This window comes from Diadema setosum, chromosome 11 (assembly GCF_964275005.1).
Source record: "Diadema setosum chromosome 11, eeDiaSeto1, whole genome shotgun sequence".
NCBI classification, from domain to species: Eukaryota; Metazoa; Echinodermata; class Echinoidea; order Diadematoida; family Diadematidae; genus Diadema; species Diadema setosum.
The window spans coordinates 35,400,554-35,416,053 of NC_092695.1; the positions used below are offsets into that span (position 1 = coordinate 35,400,554).

Sequence of the window (15,500 nt, forward strand, 5' to 3'; positions counted from 1 at the left end):
TCAGATGGCCTGCTTTTGAGATGCTTATCTTTGTCGCCTTGTTACTTGCCTCAGTTGACGTGGAGGAGTGGCTGAACAGTGCCTATGAGGCGATGGCGAAGGAGGCCGAGATCGAGGCACAGACACAGCTGCAGCAGCAACACAACCTACAACACCAGCAACACCGGCTGGAGGAGCAGCAACACTACGAGTCCTCACAGAACATGGATGATGAGGTGGTAGAGGAGCAGGGCCATGCCCCCCATGTGGTAAGATGTGGGAATGTGTGTGTGTGAGAATGTGTGTGTAAGATATGCTTGTGTGTATTAGTATGTGAGATTGGGTACTTTGGTTTTCCATTGTGTTTGCTGCACGATTACATTTCATTTCAGTTATTATCAGTAAAATAAGTGAGGTATGCAGTGTTTTCATTATTAACTTTTAATTTTTACTTCTAGTGCATGAAAAATGTATATATGGTGCACAGGAAGGAACTACTTGTGATTAAATTGTCTCTAAATTAAGTAAATACTTTCTACTGTTATTTTGTATAGAAAGATTAGTATACTCACTATTTGAATGGAAATGAAATACATACCATTAGGAAAAGAAGTATGTACCTGTGGGTGTGTGAGTGAATGTTTGGGAGGTTGTGTAACCTTCATATGCAAAGGAGGAGGGAGAGGATCCCTTCTCAAGGGACAGAAATATGAATCATTCTGATATTGTGATACCTACCAGTCTGCATGGAAAAGAAAATTTTCAGAAATATGGGAGCGTCAGGGAAAGGTGACTAGCAATATTATATCAGTTAGGAGGTTGTTGCTTTTTGGAAATGGTGAATTTGATGGCAGGAAAGCATCTACGTAAGTCTGAAATTTTCGACTAAAGCTGTTCACAGAGTTGCTTATTGATTTATTTCAGGAACCAAGAATAATAAACATGCATTGCAGTCAAGGTTTGTTTTAGTTTCATGCTCAACAATAAATCAACTTAGTAACATTGTGAGCATGATATAACTGCCATCTTTCTGATTGACTAGTTGTCAAATGACACCAATGTGTCAGCTTATGGATGAATTATCAGGCTACCTGTAATCCACTGATCAGAACCCAATTCTATGCATGGATTGTAAATAATGTAATGCCTGTGTTACTTCCATGTCTCTATGTTGAGAAATATGATTACCACAGTACTAAAACCAAGCACAATGACTTCCAGTATCTTTGCTGTGCTGAAAGGTGGGTTTTGGATGTCAAGGGGTTAATACTCCATCTGTAATTGTTCCTCTGTGTCTCCTCTGTCCGAGCAGCGTGAGTTGCATTCAGACAGCATAACAAGCTTTGACTCGGTAGACGACTTTGACGCGGCGTACGAGGACCAGACCAGCCAGGGTTCCAGCGGCCAAGTCAAGTGTACAGCCATCTTTGATTATACGGTTAGTTGTCTGACAAAACTTTTCTGTAGGTTAAGTCACTCTAAGATATCTGAATACAGGAGTGGAGAATTATTACGTCTGCCAAGTGAGGAGGTTATGTTTTCATTACCATTGGTTTGTTTGTTTGTTTGTTTGTTTGTTTGTTTGTTTGTCCATGTGCAAAATAACTCAAAAGATAGTTAACAGATTTGGATGAAACTTAACAGGAAAGGTCGAGAATGACACAAGTAACAGATGATTAAATTTTGGTAGTGATCCAGGAATTTTTAGGGAATTTATGAAGGATTTTTGATATTTTGGCAGGTAGGATCAATGAAGTTGGGAGTTCAGGCTGCGCGTATTTGAAGTTTGCATGCACGCTCTAAAGTGCGTGCTCTAGTTTCCGTTAAGGCGAGGCGCACCACGCAGCTGGAAGTTTATGACGTATCAAAAGCCTTCTATATTGGGAAATCAGGCTACTCTAAGCACGCATACGTATGGATGGAAGTCACTGATCTCTGTGGAAGAACAAGATGTGGAAATGAGCTGCATGCTTGGTGAAGGTCTGCGCTCTCAGAGTGCTTCTCTAGTTATTCTTATTTATTTGGCTTTTAATCGCAAAGATCAGTATTACTTATACAAAACATCAGAACATGCAATGATAATGACTATATCAAGTCAGTATCATAAGCTGTAATTTCAATACTGCATTTGCCATCATATTGGCAATAATATTTGACACACTTCAGGATCCTTAATGACTAATTTTGTAAGTAATTAACAATATACATGTCACAAGGAATACTGAAGAAGTACTGTACGAGCTGAAATTTTCGCGTACAGATATTTTCGCGAATTGCTACTTGGAGGACATTTTCGCGTGTTGTTAATTTCGCGGTTGCGAGGGTCTAACTGAACTTAGCTGTTAGCGCGTTGTTATTTTCGCGTGTTGTTATTTTCGCGGTTCAAAGGCGATTCGCGAAATTCGCGAAAATAAAACCACCGCGAAAATTTCAGCTCGTACAGTAGTCTATTTGTTCTAAAGATGTGTGAAAGATAAATATAGCACAGAAATCAATTGATTAATGAATCACTCTTATGATGTAATCTCCAATTCATTTGCCTCTATATAATAACAACGCAAAAGGATACAAATTTTCATCAAGAGTTAAGTCTTGCATATTTTGTTTCTCACTGTGCGTCAACAACAATGCGATCTACAGGCTCAGCGAGATGATGAACTCACCATCCGGGAGAATGATGTCTTGGAACTAATCGAGGAATCAGAGGGTGACGGATGGGTCAAGGTAGGTCAGCGACCTTTAGGTCAAGTGAAGGCATGATACAGTTTAGCCAGTATGGAACATGCCAGTGAAAGTACTTTCTCCATAAAACTTCTCTTCGTAAAAGTGTATTTTGATACTTTTATACATGGAACCAAGAATATGACAATCATTCATTCATTTCATTTCGCTTTGATATACTGTAAAAGTAGGTCTTTTTGCGCGAGGAATTTCTTTAGCTCTGCCGCGTTGAAGACAAATTCCGCATGCTTTTATTTAAATCTGCAGGATTGGGACATTACTACATAGTGGTACATATAAACAGCAAAAATATTTGCATGCTTTGATTTTCGCAGTAGTTTCTGGTCATGTGAAATGCGCGAAAATTTTCACTCTGAAAATTTTTCACCTTTTACAGTACGCTACTGTGACATGGCCATATTGGGTGAGCTCATGCCAACCTTCCATAATAGCTTCTCAGTGAGATACAGCTGAGCTATGAAGTCCTGCATATTTCGTAATTATTTCAGTCCAAGTTCATTTTGGTCTCCGTTGCCTCCATGTGCCTTCCCACTTTATTTGACATGGCAATCACGCAAGGTTAATTTCCCCCAAGAGATCATTTCTATTGGAAGGTGATATTTGCAGGGGATGAAGTGATTTGAAACATAATTATGTAAGGAAATCATTCTCCTGGGGAGATGTTGTCGCAGAAGAACAGTCTCTTGAGTTTGGGGATATAGATTTGTGATGCATGAATGCTGCATGCCACAGTCAGCCAAGAATTCTCCTTTACTTCACCACCAGGCCAGGAATCAACGGGGCGAAATGGGCTATGTCCCAGAGAACTACATCGAGGTTGAGAAGCAGCGGCTGTCCTTCAGCTCCTCCCCCAGGGGAGATGGCAGCATCAGTCAGCAGGGCGGGGTGCTTGGACACGGCTCCTCCCAGTCCTCGGTAGACTACGAGGTCCAGGCTGTCATGGCTACTCAGGGTGTCGAGGAAGACTCTGGGGAGCCTGGAAGTAAGACTAATTTTTATACATTTGTCTTTTGTGTGTGTGTGTGTGTGTGTGTGTGTGTGTGTGTGTGTTTCTAATTTTCTTTCATAGCTTATGTTGCTTTAGAAACTACTGTAAAAGTGGAAATTTTCGCGGTGTTGAAATTTTCGCGCATTTCGCGCAACCAGAAACTAGCGCGAAAATAAAAACACGCGAATATTTTTGCTTGCCATACGTTCCTGTGCGTGATGTCTTGATTCCACGGAATTAAAAACACGCGAAACTCTTCTGACCCGGCCTAGCGCGAAAAATTAGTCGCGCGAAAATATCCACTTTTACAGTATACATCATTTGATTGTATGTTTTGGGGGTCATTTATGAGGACAGTGGATTTTATACATGAGTGGCTTAGATCATTTACTCGTAGTACTGTTATTGATGTGAGTGTCTCTTCCTTTACATTGTATTTTTAAAGCATCAAAAACATGTAGTTATGCCTATCAAGTTTTGTCTTGGTTGCGAGTAAATGAGTGATGTATTCTGAAATGAGCACTATAAATGTAATATCTGTATGTTATAAAGTTACTATCAGCCGTAATAAAACCATACCATAAAAGATCAGTCTTTGTTTTTTGTAATTGATTGAGTTGGAAGTAAATGTAAAGGTAGCTTCTTTGAAAAAGAAACAAACTTTGAAGTAAAACAAGTATGCTTGATGGATGCTATCACAAATTATATTCAATGACATTTGCTTGACAGTCTGCATGGTGAGAGCACTGTACGACTATACAGGGAGCTGCAAGGAGGAGCTGTCGTTCGAGGAAGGAACAATCTTCAAACTGCTGCGGCGCGACGAGAACGGGGTGGACGATGGGTTCTGGGAAGGGGAGCTCTGTGGTAGGATCGGTGTCTTCCCCTCCCTGCTGGTGGAAGAGCTGGTGTCAGATTCTAGACAGGGATCAAGCGATGTAAGTTATGGAACAAATTTTACCCCGTTCACACTCCTTGTTAACCCATTCCTGATTCCCCTTAACTGTTAAGTGCAGAATACTCACCAAGTAATATCAGTGTGAACTCTCTATGTCCTTCCCCTTTGGTTTGATGTGAAATGCTCCTACAAACTAGGCATGCAAGACATAACTTGAAAGATAAATAATTTCTTGTCAACATGAAAAACACCTGATGTGATAATGTATGTCTATATACTACTATTCAGTGCATCAGTATTGTACTAAAGTCAAAATAACACCCGTCTTGCATGAGGAGTTTCTTCAGTATTACATGAACAGTTTCATATATTTGTCTGTTTGCTTTGATGCAATGAAATATCTACTTATGTAGAGATTGTTGATTAAAAAGTGATCATGAAATATGTTGGAAATGCACCATGAAAAAGGAAATGGAATAATTGAAGCCTCTGAAGATTATGCTGCATAGTTACTCCTTAACAAGACAGTGATAATGTATTCCCCAGAATATAAAAGGGCAATCATGGAAATGTCTTTTAGCTGTGTATTCATTGACATTCGCTATGTGATTCTTGTGATGGAATTTTCATCTAAAATTGTTTGAACGAATAAAAATAGCAATTCTGTGGTCTTAACCATTTATATACTGTACAATACGGATCATATTACATCTTTATGCCCGATGTCTTGTTTTGTCAGCTTACCTATTTAAAGTGATCAAATGACAATTACTAAGTAATCATATGTCTTATCAGTTCTGAGAAAGTTCATGAAAATATTTATTTATTTATTAGGTTATTTGTAAAATTAAGGCTTCACCAGTCAAGCATATATGCTTCAGAAGGTATGTGTAGTTCATTGGTTGAATTATGATGAATGGAGATGAAGTTGCTATATCTTGTTTGTGTTCACCCAAAAGACATATCGTCAGAAATGGAGGGTAAGCTATCCTAATGACAGTATTTACTTTTACCAAAAAAAGTATGCAAAGATTTTACCAGCAGACACAACACTAACATCAATGTGTTCTATTTAGTTTTATATTCAGCAACAAGTCTGTTTTTGTTCTGTGTATTTCACGTATAGGCACTGCACAAATATTTGTATTCTGTTCATTTTCTTCCCCTGTTGCTTACAGCTGAAGCACAAGTCCAAGTCTAAACCCAGAATCAGTCCCTACCAATTCAAGCGAGTTCCCTCAATAGTAGTCAATGACTCACACTGCTGTTCTCGTGGTGGCCACATTTGTCCCTCTGGTCACTCAATGCACTATGACAATGGTTTTGTAGAGGAATACTTGAAAAATTCTTCAAAGACACGATCCTCAAACCGTCCCCCTCCTCAGACCCGCCACGCCCCTCCCCGCTCTTCACCCCGACATCAAGGCCCTTCCCACAAGACCCGCAGAAATTCTCTTGGGAGATTACCCAAGGGAAGCAAGCGACCAGTCCCAAAGAGGTCTCCCAAAAAGGGGGCCTCTCCATCCCACAATACCTGCTGCAGCAGCTCAACTCTATGTAGAGCTGATGTCCATGCGGGCCAAGTCAGACAACCAGTCCAGTCACGTCATGCGGGTAAAAAAGCTCCCACAACTTCGCAGTTTACACATCATCATACACAAAACTCTCCAGCACCCAATCGAAAACGTCTGCCGTCTCCAGAACCTCACCGAAAAAAATCCCATGCGCATGATATTCGGCGGAGCCCAAAGGATCTTGGTACTCACAACAAGTGGTTTCGCATCCAGTCTACAGATGACATTACACTCAAAGCTCACTGTCTCACTTCTTCTTTCTCCTCGTCCACCTCTTCTTCTTCTTCTTCTTCATCATCATCGTCCTCTTCCTCATCATCTTCCTCGTCATCTGCATCATCATCTGCATCTTCATCTGTCCTCCACCTTCCGCGCCACAACCACCCTTTCTCTGCACATTCCCTCAATCGCTCGATGAATCCCTCCTTGAACAACAATGTGAACCAATCCTGTAACTTCACACCATTTCTCACACCGGGGAAACAGAGTGGCAAGAGTCATACGCTGACTCGTTCCAAGAACTGCTGGGATTGCAATGACAATAGCCTCTGCTACTGCAAACCGCAGGCCCCGACGATCTTGCCAACACGCAGATCCCCGGTTCAAAACCCAGTCGTTAGCAGGCAGCTCTCTGATGGGGATTGCAAAACTCTTCCCGACGATCTCATGAGTGAACTGAAGCTGACCAGCATTTTAAAGAAGAGCTCCTCGAAACAGAACTGCAGAGATGGAGAATCTTCCAGCAAGCTAGGAAAGTCAAAATCAGTAGTCTTATGCGTGGACCAAGCCTCAGAAGAAAAACAAAGCGTTGCCTGTCTGAATAGACGCGAGGAACTCAATGACCCTGATCAAGATGAGCTCAATAACCTTGATAAGAACTACAGCAAGGATATTAAGTCCCTGAAGGAAGCCCTGACTAATGAGGTCAATAGGACGAGTAAGGCACAGATCAGTGTCGCAGACAAGAAAGAAGGAGAAGAAAAGGGCCGATCTTCAAGTAGTCACGATAGTGGTTTAGGTCTTCCAGAGGATGACAGCAATGGCACAAAGGCCATCTCTAATTTTTTGAGTGGCAGAGAAGGTAGAAAGTTAAGTGCAAGTTTCAACAATGGCAGGCCATCCCAAACGGTGAAAAGTTTACTAGAGCAAAAGCGGTCGACCTCGATCCCAGATCTCAGTCTTGTGGAAGGTATGTACAGCACCAGGATTGCACCCCCTGTCAACCCACGAACAGACAGTCTGTTCAAAGGATCATCCGTTGCATCTACCCACCCCAAAAGCTCAGAAAACTCTGCCGAAGAAACTTCCTCACCACTGAGAAAGTCGGCAGAGACCAAGCTTGTTCACAAGGAGAACCAGCAAGAGTCGAGCCTTCCCAAAAAACCATCACAGACCCAGGCAGCAGTCCAGGAAGATGAGAGTAGCAAGACAAAATCTCAGTCAATCACAAATCAGTATGCAAAAGTAGCTAGGAATAGAGATGACAAACAGGTTTCCAAACAGAGGAATGCTAAGACAGAGGATAACTCGAGCCTGAAGCCGGACTACACCACACCATTGTCCCTGATGGACCGTCGTGCCGTCTCCCTGGATGATGCTAATCCCACTCAAGAAAACCTGTGGAATGAAGAAGGACCGAGTAACCATGATCGGAAGACAAGTTGTCCAACAGCCTCCTTGATCTTTCAGCAAAAGCAGAAGGCTCAGATTCCTCCTAATTACCGCAAAGCCAGCTGCCCTAATCCCTTAGGTGGGAATAATGCGAGGCGTATCTCCAGTCGTGTCATTAGCCCAACCTTGGAACGCCATCTCCGAAATCTGAACTCCTTTTGGTCCCAGAATCGTGCCTCTGTAATCGTTAATAACTCGCAGGACCAAGATTCCAGCAACACTTCCCTTGCCCCACCTCAAGGCACCAAAGCCCGTAGCCTCTCACTTCGGGCCAACACCTTGCAGGATCACAATCGAGAGAAATCTAATAGGTCCCGCAGCTGCTCCCCTGCTAGGAACCGACAGAGTGCCCCTTCATCAAGCCTTGGTGCACTTCTAAATGTCAAGGCATCACCCGCCACACAAGATACACCAAGCAGCACAACAAATGTCATCTTTAACCCCTCCACCACTGCCTCCACCACGACCACCACTCTAAGCAACGCCACCACCAGCACCTCACCCACATCCAACTTCAGCTCCAGCCCCGGGAACAGCCCAAGACTCTCCCGGAAGCAGGCACGCTAGTCCATTCCTCTTTCTTGCCTGCCTGCCCGTCCACTCTCAGGTGCATTATGCTGCATTCATGACAGGATGAATGGGGAAAGGCTTGAGATTGACTTACATGACTCCGGTGGCACCAGAGTTCCATTTCCTTCATCTAGTGCATGAATTTGCAATGAACAATGAATGAAAATTGTCTTGAAAGCCACACATTATTTGTGTGAATTACTGCTATTGAGTAAGAGTCATGTGTACACATGCATTACAGAGGTTTCTATGTCTCAAACATTCCCCAAAGTTTAATATCCACATTTCCCTCAAGAAGTTATTGGTTTCTCACTTAGGTTCATTTGGATGCTGTTCTGTTTGCAGTTTATCAAAACTTTTCTGGAACTTACTTTCCCCTTTTTGTGCACACACACACACACACACAGACACACAGACACGCATACACACGCACACGTGTGCATCCATGGATTCAGATACAGCTGCAAACATTCCAAAAATCTGTCCACGACCTTGTATCATCCTGCTGTTGAATGATGCTTCAATGCATGAATTCGTCACGCATGCACTCTTTCAATGACCCATTCTCCCCTTCCCCCTCTCCCTCCCCATCCCACCCTCCCCACCCCACCCTCCCCTTACCCACCCTCCCTTACCCCACCCTCCCTTACCCCACCCTTCCTTACCTTTAATTCTTTAAGTCATACCTCCAGTGTGTCCAAGTGAAATATCCCACAATGCATATGATCCCGAAGATATTCTAATTACTACACATCCATTGTTATTCACAGTGTTGCAACTGTTACATGTCATAGCATACGTGGATGTATATTCCTCCCCATGTAAAAGAAATGATGAGCTTCTATACCTTTGCCCCTACTTCGGTCTCAAGATGTGCAATCTCAGGACAGAACTTACATTTTATCCAAAGTAGGTGTCAGAGCAAGATGCAAATTTGATTGTTTACCTGCAGTGACATTTTTAGCACATCAAAAAGTCTCCCTATAAAACTCTCCAAGATTTGATGGTTGGTGTTACAAACCTCCACAAACATGAAATATATTGATTTTGAAGATATAATTGAAAAATTGAGGTTCAACTCGTCTAAATAATTTAAAAGCGAATCCTTTAATCTCCTTCCTTGTTGTTATCTATGCAAATCAGTACCAAACATCTCTCTGTAAGATTTATTCTTTCTCTTATGTCAAAGTACTTATCACATAGTATCACTTTTTGCTGAATAATTTTAGGAGTTTACCCCTTAGCCCCAGCCCCCCTCCCTCCCCATCAAAAAAAAAAGAAAAAAAAAAGTGTCCTCAAAATCCTTCTGTGAATGTACTTCTGTACTGTCTTGAATTACGTGTTTCATGAATGGTTGCATGTTTGCATGGCCTGTGCACTGGTAGACTGCAAAACAAGCTTACACATGCTTGGGTGAGATACGATAGTGTTCGAACCTATAATCAGTAGGTCTCAATGCTGTCATCACATGTATAGTAACTTCACCACCGGAAAAGGTCACAAGCCAGGAGAAATGGAGGCCATTATGATATCTATCATTTAAAGTTTGCATGTCACGACTGTGTCCTTTCAGCAGTTTATCGGGATGTTAGAAATGACTGAATGTCATAGATATCATTTGTATTTATTTATGCTGAGTCATGTCCAATACAGTGCCATATACTGTAAACAAGCACTGTCCGCATGCATTTCAATTCTGCCAATGTCGCGAGAGCCAAGATTTGCCAAATTTAGATGCACATGAAAGTTCTTGTCTACACTTTAGGTGCTAAATGCCAGTGACAATTTGCAAAAATGTCATGCCATGAAAAATACCGTCAGTCCCATTTCGAGTAAAATTTCATTCCGTGAGATTATTTTGTTTTATAGTATAGTGATTTCTTTTCCATTACATTTTTCTGCTTGAAGAAATCAGAAGAAAATCCTTGACTGTCAGAAGTAGGGAACACAGTAATTCTAAGGGTTGTAGTGTTCTTTTATGAATTGTTTGGGAAAGCACCCCTCACATACCAGGCAGGAATAGGGCCTACATTCAACCTGAACTTGAACGACATCAAATCTGCCATGCAGTAGATATGTCAAAGCTCTTCGTTCATGATAAAAATGGATTAGAAGTATTGTAAATTGCTGTTTTCTTCACAAACCAATTGAGAAGAAAAAAAAGTGATAGGCCATTTACACAGTGCATTCATTTTCACTGCTTTTCACTTTCACTGTCAGACATAGAGAACGCATTATAACTGAAGTTGAGTTCGTATGTGCCCTATGTTATTCTGATGCAAAGTGCCATCTGAAGATATGAGAGCATTTATTAATGGTAAGGGCCATGATGCTGTCGAAAGTGCAGTTTATGGCATGTGACAAAATTAAACCAAACAAATCATCCTCAGTGGCAAGCATTGCCTCCTTCTGTGCATGAGGGCCCTCATAGAGTTTCATCTATTTTGGCCAGCTGCCAAAATGTTCACAACGCTCCCAAGGAAGTTTCCCTTGGGAACAGTGAAAGCTGGCATCTATGAAGAAGCACACTGATAGATTTAGATATGCACAAACAAAAGGAGAAGAGTTGATCAGCCCTGCTCAACATCATAAAGGGTGGTTCCATAATTATGACAGTCACAACTTCCCGATGATAGTGTAAAACTGCTACTTTCAGTATACTATCAAGGAAATACACCGTTATGCCCTTCATCCAGTGCATTGTGTAAACTTCGCCTGTTCTGTGAGTTTGAGCACACCTTTCATGGAATGCAATATTTTCTGATTTGCTTTGAAGTGACTGGCTCATTCTGACTCTACTATCATATTTTGTTGATGCAGTTACAGTCTAGACATCACATTGCTCTTTTGCTGCTTTTCAGGCAGCATTTCAGTATTAGCTGATGGAATGTCAAGATGACAGAATGCTCAAGTTGCTTGTAATAATCCACATAAATTTCTTCTTGATCCCCCCCCCCCCACCACTACCAATCTTATAGGGAGAAAGTCTTACGTTGTCACCAGATTACGAGAGTCCAGAGCCAAGTTTCCCTCCGCCAGACTTTTCCCCGCCGGAATACTCACCGCCGCCTCTACCGATTACCGTCAAACAAGACCTGGTTCATGATCCGGATTACGAAGAGGTGGACAGGACACGTCCTTCGTCTGTCACTGAACTTTGTAAGACTTAAGACTCCTTGGTTTTCACTTTGTAGCAGTGATTAAAATCCAACATGCAGAACATAGATAGTATGCGTATTCTCGCAAACAGCTTCAATTGGGATATTGTTATATTAAGTGGGTTAGTCAAATACCGGTTAGTGATTGGCTAAACACAGTCACGTGATGGAGGCACATTCATTATGTTCGCCCATGGGCGATTTTTGTAATGTTCTCCCATTTGAAAACATTTTCATGTAACAAATGACAGAAGACGTAGGACCGCGCACGCACAGTGAATTTGGCTCTGCGCGAGCGAGCGATCGAGTGCGTTGTGCTGGTGGCTGACGTTGACGTATTTGACTAACCCATATAATATAACAGATGATGACTTTTGTTGTCGGGAACATGTACCAAACATTCTACCCTCAGGGTTTGAAATGCTATTGAGGGAGGTTATAAGTCCCGAGACGAAGCCTCCCGAAATAGCATTTCAAACCCTTCGGGTGGAAGATACGGTATATTCCCTCCCCCGCCAGTCATCATCTATATAATGTTTTACTCCAGGCAACCAGGGATACATTTCGCACTGGGCATATGCATGTTTGTTCAGAGTATCTAAAACAAATGAAAAAGCTCCCTCTTAAGGTCGTAGGTATACCTTAGGGGTGTATTATGCACCTTCCCATTCTGCATATTTAGGAACTGTATGTAGGCAAAGTTTTCACACTATTCACATGGGGGAAATATGAAATTTTGTATGTACAGTATTCATCGCATAATCGGGCATCTGATAATTGGGAACCTCGCTTAAATGACATACGCTTCCCAGAAACATTTCCAATGTATGTTATTTTCACTGGATAATCGGGCGGGGACCTCTGATAAACGGGACAATTTTTCTTCAAGCGATCTTTGATTTTGTTGATATTTTACACAAAAAATCTACCAAAATACCACAACAATATTTCAAAGATTCCCTATCAGTTGTCTTTCACATCGAACATACAAAGCAAGCTTCGGACTGGTGTGTTTTGACCTCCGTCCATCCAGTACACGTACATGCATAGCCACGAAAGCGCCATGTATAAGTATCCATGCCATTGCGAAACACATGCTTTCGCAAACATTCTTCTCCCCTACATAAGCAAAGCCATGTGCTCGCTTGCAATTCCTACTCACATCCAATAAAAAACATGCCTCGCTCACACAGCTCAGGCTGTGTACGTTGTTTAATCTCAGTCATACGCTTTGAGGGCAAAGTCCAAATTCCTTGTCTCTGAATGTTTCAACTTTCAATACACTGTGATCTGTGTGTACGTCATAATCTTCCTCAGTTGTGAATGAGCTAGAGGGTCGCGCCGAGGGGTAGCGTGGTTGTGTATTCATGTACATGTACAGTACGTCAGTATGCATGTGTGTGTGTGTGTATGTTTTTGTGTGCACTACATGTACATGTCGTATGCCGTTAGTGTATGGTGAGTGCTCATCTCGAAATCGGGCACCCCGCTTAAAGGTGCCGTGTTTGCTACTCCCAACCTGTCCCGATTATGCGATGAATACTGTATTTATCTTTGATTGTTGTGTATGCACCCATACACGACATTAAGCCTGATTTTTTTTTTTACTCACTTAACTGAATTTAACTATTAATTTTTATTTTGTTCAATTTTATTTCATCTATTAGAAAAAAAAAATTAAAAAATTTTTCAGAGACATATAATGGAATAGGACCAGTTACCTTGAGCAGATTATCATATCCCAAATTGAAGCATCTTACAAGAATGTATATATGTTTGTGTATTAGGTATAGGTGAAATGAAATGCAATGTTCACTGAATGCTGCTGTAGTTTACTTAGCAATGCTTTGACATTTCTTCCAGCTGAATATTTTGCCACATAGCAGAGCTTACTCTTAATGAGCATATTTGCCTGACAGTTTAACATTGTCAAATAAGATTTTCTACAACTTACTCCACCTACTTGTCTACATCTTTGCAAGGTATAAGTCCCATGTGTTTATATATTTTTCTCTTTGATATCTATAGCTACTCCTAGAGGTGAATATGGATACATGATTCCATCTCCCAGTGTTGAGATGGCAAGGTCTGTGCCTGCTAGCCCTGTGTCCTCCATATCATCAACAGGGTCTTTCAAACCGGTAAATAGTCTTACAACAAGTCTGAATCTATTTCTTTTCTTTCTCTTTGAAGATTACTGATGCCTTCCTGTGTTTATTTGTTTACATGCATTAGGGGAAGAGACATTGTCATCTGCTGTTGTTATTCCCACACACAGTGGCAAGCTATGTGATGTTACTGCAGAATGCACGCTATCAAACTGTCCATGACCCTTTTCCCACAAAATGACAGTGAATTGTATGTAAATTCACTGCAATCAGGGTTTCAGTAGGAATTATCTGCAATTGTATACTCTCGAACAGTCCAAAGTGATGCCATTTCAGAAATATAAGTCAAACCAGGTACAAGAACAGGACTCTGAGTATGTTTATTGCTTGTGAGGTGTCATTATTCAAGTACATGTATTTACTCAATTATTCATTCTGTATTAGCACCATGTGAACCACACCATATTAGAGTATCAATTTCTTTCTTTGAATGGCAGTTTTCTACTCCATTCAAGACTCTTCAAAATATTGAGATGGCTTAATTCTAAATATTACTGACCTTCGATGACTGAACTATCCAATGATGTTTAAGGGCTCAGTAAATACTCGGACATACAGAAGTTTTGAAGAGTTTCAAACGTTTTAACGAACAAATATCACTCTGCAAGTAAACCATTTTTGAAATGGTCAATATCGTCTGGGGAGGTATCCAGTATGGCAAGTCTGGTCACTTACAGATTTTGTCTTTGTTAAGTATTATACCATCACTGTCCTGTGCATTTTTTTTTCCAGCTTTAATTTGACAACATAAGGAAACACTAGCTGCATGTGTAGTAGGACCGTGCAGCTCACATTTGTTCTTGTTTTTTTGTTTGTTTGTTTGTTTTTTTTTTTTTTCAAACTGAAAGCACAGTGGGTTTAACCCATTGAGGATGGAATACTTTTACTACAACACGCATTTTCCACAGACAACTGCCCAAATATACTCGGGACTCATCTTTAATAGGTTAACAATGCCTTCAAAGCAAAAAACCTTTATTCATTTGAATTAAAAATCTTTTTATTCCAGCTTTAACATCAGTCTTCAAACATTTCCTTTGGTTTCTTCCAGGCACGGGCCGCACCGCCTCCTCCATCAGGGAAGAAGAAGTCGGAATCCGCCAAACAATTGGAGTACGAAAACACAGCAGTATCCAACACGTAGCCCTCTGACAGTGCCACATGTTTTCTGATCTCAAGTCTTAGCGTTATGTTGGATGGAGTATTTTGTGTCAACAGTGATTTTCTTCATCTAATTCTTATTGATGAAAACGCAAGTTACCAATCCTAGAAGTTCTCCATTACAATACTGCATTGAGCCTGCAAGCTTGGTATAGTAAACTGTGACCCTGTAGGATTTCATTCATTATGGGCATTCCTTAGAAAAGCATGATGGTATACAATGTGTGAGGCTCATGGAGAGTTGTGATATTAAAACATGGGGTGTATTTCTGGTAGATATATGTTAATATTAAGTAGGGTTTTTTTTAGATCAAAACTGGCAGGAATTACAAATAACTATGCCTTTGAATTTTATTACTCTGTCCAAGAGATGTAAATGAAAGATATTTTAGATTTATCCTATACAAATCAAAAAATGTATTGTAGTAATGGTGCCTTGGCCTTTGCATAATCCATTTACTCTCAGAGTCTCATATCTGAGAGTCGTAGAAATTCTACAATTATATTTAAATACTTCTGAATATTGTAATCACTTTTAGAAGATGAACAGCGCAATGACCACTTTCTTTTAATTTCATTTTTAAAAAGAAA

The 15,500-nt window shown here is 40.9% G+C and overlaps 2 protein-coding genes across 2 annotated transcripts in view; both read left to right on the forward strand.

The window, feature by feature from the left end:
• LOC140235055 (F-BAR and double SH3 domains protein 2-like) overlaps positions 1–14,963 on the forward strand; it is a 70,404-nt gene extending 55,441 nt beyond the window's left edge. The window contains exons 12-19 of the mRNA XM_072315093.1: positions 55–248; positions 1,292–1,417; positions 2,620–2,703; positions 3,487–3,703; positions 4,439–4,647; positions 11,401–11,581; positions 13,609–13,721; positions 14,800–14,963. Of these exons, the coding sequence (XP_072171194.1) occupies positions 55–248; positions 1,292–1,417; positions 2,620–2,703; positions 3,487–3,703; positions 4,439–4,647; positions 11,401–11,581; positions 13,609–13,721; positions 14,800–14,892 (1,217 nt within the window). The 3' untranslated portion in view covers positions 14,893–14,963. The remainder of the gene's footprint in view (positions 1–54; positions 249–1,291; positions 1,418–2,619; positions 2,704–3,486; positions 3,704–4,438; positions 4,648–11,400; positions 11,582–13,608; positions 13,722–14,799) is intronic.
• Positions 6,596–8,419, forward strand: LOC140234887 (uncharacterized). The gene has a single exon (XM_072314930.1). The coding sequence runs from the start codon at positions 6,596–6,598 to the stop codon at positions 8,417–8,419; it is 1,824 nt and encodes a 607-aa protein (XP_072171031.1).
• Positions 14,964–15,500: the final 537 nt, after the last annotated feature.

What these genes read in the sequence shown, in the direction of transcription:
- LOC140234887 (XM_072314930.1), top strand. Translation starts at nt 6,596, where the DNA reads ATGAATCCCTCCTTGAACAACAATGTGAACCAATCCTGTAACTTCACA.